We start from the raw sequence: 5,733 nt of genomic DNA, 5'->3' as shown, positions 1-5,733 counted from the left end.
TAGCCTTCTCTTCCACCTTTCTAATTAACAAAATTATATTAATTAAATTATAAACCTCTTTCATGTTTTATTTATTATTTTTCCTTGGCAGCACTACGACGGGAAGAAGAATATTGTTCAAATAACTATCATTTCCCCTCTGTTACTTACAACGCGATAAGTCAACAGAACGTTGAATAAAATTGACCACATGTACGGATGAAAATGATAACTGGTTGGTTTTTTATTTTCTAAGCGAACTAGCCAAAGCAAGTGTTTGACTATAAAGGGAGAAAAGGAAACAAAAAAAAAATATAGATACTTGTTAAATAATACTCTCAAAGATAGTCATTAACAAGTCCTATAAATTAATTATCAACCAACTTTATTATGTGTATCAAATCAGTTAAGGCCAAAGGGCGAGGCGCACTACCGACCCTACTTTAGGAAGCTGATTCAACTTTTAGACAAGTTTTGCTAGCAACTTATCTTGCCCATACAAAGTTGGCTCCACTCGTTCTGTTAATAGAGGAAACCTATAAAATATTGTGGAATTCCGCTAAGAAACCAATTAGGGGTATAGCCAACTAGACTAACTAGTTTTAAAACAGAAGGTCTGTTATAAAAAAAAAATAACTCTCTACTATTCCTAATTTTTCGAATTTTAAAAATAAAAATACAAAGGATTGACTTGAGTTAGCTCATGATATAGTTAGTTCCCTAGATTTTTTTAATATTTTGTAAGTGGCATGTGGTTACTAAATTAGGTTTTTGTTCAACTAATCATAGTACTTAACCTATATATAAGCCAACAAGTCTAAGCGCGTGACATATATTATTTCATATTTTCATACATCCTGACAAGATGTGAGTGGCCATGATAGTTTTAGTTTGAATAAATACCAATCCACTGTTTTATTTATGAGACCTGTTACACATACAAGTCTTTTTGACATATAAGTTTATACAAGTTAACCTTAATTCAATAAAATCCACTTTTATAATGCAAAGAAGAAGAGGAAGAGTTTTGAATTATATAGAACTTATCAATACACGTACATAAAAAATTCTTAAACAATACAATATAAATGACTTGTATAGACTTGTATGTATAAATAACTTGTATGTAGAGAATAATCCTTTATTTATTCATTACCTTAAGGAGAATACAATATCTAACAAAAATAAAAATGACAACGAAGACGCTAACTATTTTGGCCATGAGATATATTAGCATTATTAACCTAAAATAAGTTTGGCACTCTATCTAAAATAACGTTTTATTGAGAAGTATGAATGATGGTTAATAACGATTTTATAACTTTTCCATTGTCAATTGCATAGTCTTGAGTGTGATAGAAACCGGATTGGATGTTGAATTGTTTTAGTTTTTATTGGCCAACTGCAAAATGATAAGTTAAATGATATTCCCATGAGCGGAACAAATGCAACGAAAATACAAGTGATCTCATTTCACAAGCCAGATAATACGTAAAGTAACAAGTTTTCAGCTAAACTCAGAAATAGCTAATGAACAATATAAGGGCAACAGATGAAATAGTACTCCAAAATGATAAGCATCAAGTATACTTCACATTTAAACGTGTTGTCGCCTACAGACTAATATTAACAATATCGATTCCAACATGTAGGTACAGTACGCAGCCACAAACATGACCCAATTGAATTAACCCCCACTCCTCCAAAAACACATCTTGATGGCTAATCAGCGTGGACTGCAAAAAAAAAAAAAAAAAAAATTTAAAATTCAAGAAATTATATAAAGGTCACTTATGAATAAAATATACACCTACAGCATCAGCAGATGAAATCCCCATGCGACATGACATAGAAGAAAGTAGTTACGAACATAAGAATCTAAGCTTAACACTAAATATAGACCGCAATTTTTCCATAACAATAAGCTCAAGATCAGTATTTCGCCATACTAATGAGACCATTAGTTTATTCAGTTGTTTCAGATTTGTACTTCCGCTACCAGATTAGTTTAGAATTCCATCTGCCTCCACAAGATTCTCAGAGAATGTAATAATATTTCATATTGACAGAAATTTTCGATGACCAGAATGAAAACATTTTGAAGCATTGGGCTCATACCTGTAAGATCGCGAACCAGATCTAGAAGGACTGTGGCCATTACCCCTAGGACTCTTTGATCTGCTAGGTGTGCGAGCCCTCTTCTCATTAGGACTCCGACCATTCTCCCTGGGACTCAGAGACCTCCTGTAATCCTTCTCAGCTCTAGGAGAGGGAGACCTAGGATGTGGGGACCTCCTGTAGCCCTTCCCATCACTAGGAGAGTGAGATCTCCGATAGTCCTTCACATCACTAGGAGAGCGAGACCTGGGATGTGGAGACCTCCTATAGTCCTTGCCATCACTAGGAGAGCGTGACCTAGAATAAGATCTTGATCGGTCAGGAGAATAGTAATCTTCCCTATCCCTGCCCTTGCCCCTGCCACTCCTACATCAACATCAAGAAATCTTAGTTAAAGAAGTTAATAATAATATGGCTAACTCACCAAAATCACATATCCTACACATATCAAGAAATAGAACTACAACAAACAACATCCATGATCATTTCATAAACCAAGAGGGATATGAATATTTAAAACTACAGCAAACTGTACAGGAAATTACAACCCTACCTACAAGATGATTAACCACATTTACCACAACACTAAACCAAAACTAGTTTTTGTTTTCAGACGAAAACCAATACTTACTTCTCCTTCTAAATCTAATTAGCCAAAATATGACCTTTACCTGTACCTTTCAATAGTTTCTGGACAAATACATGACACTCGGATCCACACAGACAGTTATGAATGATGCACTGCAAGACCAGCATCTTGTAACTTCATAGCTCTTTGTCCCAACTTTCTAAAACCACAACTATCTTTCTTGCACAATTGTCATCATATCTCTACTCGTATAAACTTTGGCTTCCATTCTTTGTGGATGATTTTCTTTGGCCAAATATAAGCTTTATATTCTTTCTTAACTGGATAGTATACGCAAAACAAGATATTAAACTAAATATAATCTTTGTTACAGATAATTTATATAAGGAAAACAAAAGATGTACTTATTTGAACCATTCTTCAAGCTAGAAACCAAATGCCAAAAAGAGGGAAAGTCCAGCAACTGGCAGAATAAGGAAAGTTTGATATGTGATATTTCATATGAAGAATCTTTGATAGAAGCATGAGCAAGTTGCACATCACTTTAAGCCTCTTTACTCGTTAATCTTTATTAACCCATCTTTAAAGTCTGGATCCAATACACTTTATTATCTGCATAAAGAAGACCATAAGCAGATATCATTCAATATCCACTTATGCTATGCACATTAAAGGAGGGTCATCAAAGTGACACGGTCAAAGGATTGGCAGATTCTAATACTGAGAAGTCAACCTGCAAGTTATACTCTTATTGAGCTAGGAACAGTAACATTGGTACCCATAAACCAGCTTGCCACTACAAATGTCTTCCAGCATGAACATACTAGCAAAATATAAGTCTGATAACAGAAACATAACATAAGACTACGGTCATTTTGAAAGTTAAGAAACAAAACAAACAGGGTCATATTTGCTTTCACCACCATTACTCTGGCAAGCAAACTTCGATCATAATGATCTCCAACCAAAAATCTCACAAATACAGCATTCACTTGTGACGTTCATAAGAAAGATCAGAAACCAGTCATACTGAAGCTAAAATAAAAACACTCACCACTTAGAAAAATAAAGTTATCTTCTGAGATCAAATTGTTACATATAATGTGCAGTTTGAAATGTAGACTTCCCATCATTAATGAGAAAATAAGGATGATCCAAAGATATTACCCCAGAGAATATGATATGGCAAAAATTTGGGCAATGCAAACTATAACATATTAACTGGCCAATGAAGTTGTCACACACAATACTACTGTGTAAAACACACACCTTGAATAATCTCGAGCTGGTGTTGGAGACCGAGAATAAGCTGCCAACACAAACAAAAATATTACAACTTAAGACAAATATTTTTCAATAGAAAGTTTAAACCCAACGATAAAATGGGAGAGAGAGTATCATTTGCATTTGGAAACTGATTAAGAAGCAAAAGTGAGTGGTTGAACTAACATCTATATCGGCGTCTTGGGGACCTTGACCGATTCCTCCTCCTGCTACCTCCTTGTCGACCACTTATGTAATATAAAGCAAACCAAATGTAAATCGAAAATTAGACATTAACAAGATCAGCACAGAAGAGAAACATATTAGCAAAAACCAGAAAGGCAGCTAGTAAATCAAACTGTGATCTCACCTTCCACGAGAAATGACACGCATCTCCTGAGGGGTTTTCCGGTTTTCCTCGGCAAACACAATTCTTATTTCACGCCCACCAATGGTGGTATGATTAAGCTGTTGCTTTGCCTCAGCTGCATCTTCACCATATCGATACTTCACAAACCCAAATCCCCGAGGCTCACTGCATGTTCAATTCAACAAAATCGCAATGGTATGAAAACAAATATCCCAATTATAAATATTGATAACAGAACCCCAAAATTTAAGATAAGAAATGCTTGGATTTAAAGCTGAGCAATCCAGACCAACATAATAAGCATCTCAAAGCAAACAGTGCAAAAAGATAAACAAAAGGGCATAAGCAAAATCCAACGACTCTGTATTAATAACATTACGATACGAAAAAGCAGACGTACCCGGTGTAATAATTCTTAGGAAGATAAACATCCTTCACAGGTCCAAAGCGCTCAAATGGACCCCTAAGATCTTCAGGCCTGCACAGTTTACATAAAAGAACACATTTCAATTCGATTGTGGTAAACAATTTGCTCAATAAAACGTAACAAATACACAATTAACGAAAAAAATGAAAGCCAAAGCCTCGCGAAAAACAAAAAAGCGAGAAAAGGAGATACCTAGCATCAAGGGGGAGATTACGAACAAGAAGGCCAGAAGGGAGTGGAGAGCGGCGATCCCTGTAGGACCTGCTGTCGCCGTAGCGATCGTCGTCGTAGCGCTTGCGTTCGCGCGGCGGTGTTCTGCTCCGGCGGCGAGGGCTGTAGCTTCTGCTCCGGCTTCGGTACCTCGCCATTCTTCGCCGCACAGTCTCTCTCTCTCTCTCTCTCTCTCTCTCTCTCTCTCGATATCAACCAACAATTACGAGAGGTAGATAAACCCTCCTTGGAAAAATAACTACCAAGAAATATAATGGGAGCTAAACCCTAACCCCAACCTATTGCAAAAGCACAGGGGGCACAATCGGAAAAGTATTGGCTGAGAAAATTAATAATACAAAAAATTAAAAAAATACATTTCTTTTGTAATAAATTCTTATTGGACTTTTTTAAGTTGAGACCAGTCCAGTCAAATTTTGAAACCTGGGCCTTACGCCAATAATAGTCATAAAATAAAAATTTCTGGTGACTACTAACTAATGAGCCAATGAGATGCAGCTCTATGTCATTTGCCCTCTTCCTTTTTGTAGAGGTGTCGAATTCGAACCCCCTCCTCCTGACAGTGATTCGGTATTCTAAGTAAAGTGTTCATGGATCAGGCCGGATCGGGCGAGTAAATTTAGATCTGTTCCTAAAAGGATATCAGGTCTATTTTGACTTAATTCGAAGTTATTCAAAAAAAAAATGGATTAAACTGAAAAGATTAGTATATACAAATTTATAAATTTTATATATTAAAATAATAAAATTATACTT

At 35.7% G+C, this 5,733-nt stretch overlaps 1 protein-coding gene across 1 annotated transcript; it reads right to left on the bottom strand.

Moving 5' to 3' along the window:
• On the bottom strand, nt 1,426–5,279 carry LOC107638182 (serine/arginine-rich SC35-like splicing factor SCL28). Its single transcript, XM_016341352.2, has 7 exons — nt 4,939–5,279; nt 4,720–4,797; nt 4,320–4,484; nt 4,136–4,197; nt 3,956–3,995; nt 2,098–2,463; nt 1,426–1,715 (listed from the first exon to the last, which is right to left on the bottom strand). The coding sequence occupies exons 1-7, from the start codon at nt 5,112–5,114 to the stop codon at nt 1,706–1,708; spliced, it is 897 nt and encodes a 298-aa protein (XP_016196838.1). The 5' UTR covers nt 5,115–5,279; the 3' UTR covers nt 1,426–1,705.

This window comes from Arachis ipaensis, chromosome B01, assembly GCF_000816755.2.
Source record: "Arachis ipaensis cultivar K30076 chromosome B01, Araip1.1, whole genome shotgun sequence".
Lineage (NCBI taxonomy): Eukaryota > Viridiplantae > Streptophyta > Magnoliopsida > Fabales > Fabaceae > Arachis > Arachis ipaensis.
The sequence above is the reverse complement of the archived record's forward strand: the minus strand, read 5'-3'. Positions and strand labels throughout refer to the sequence as shown.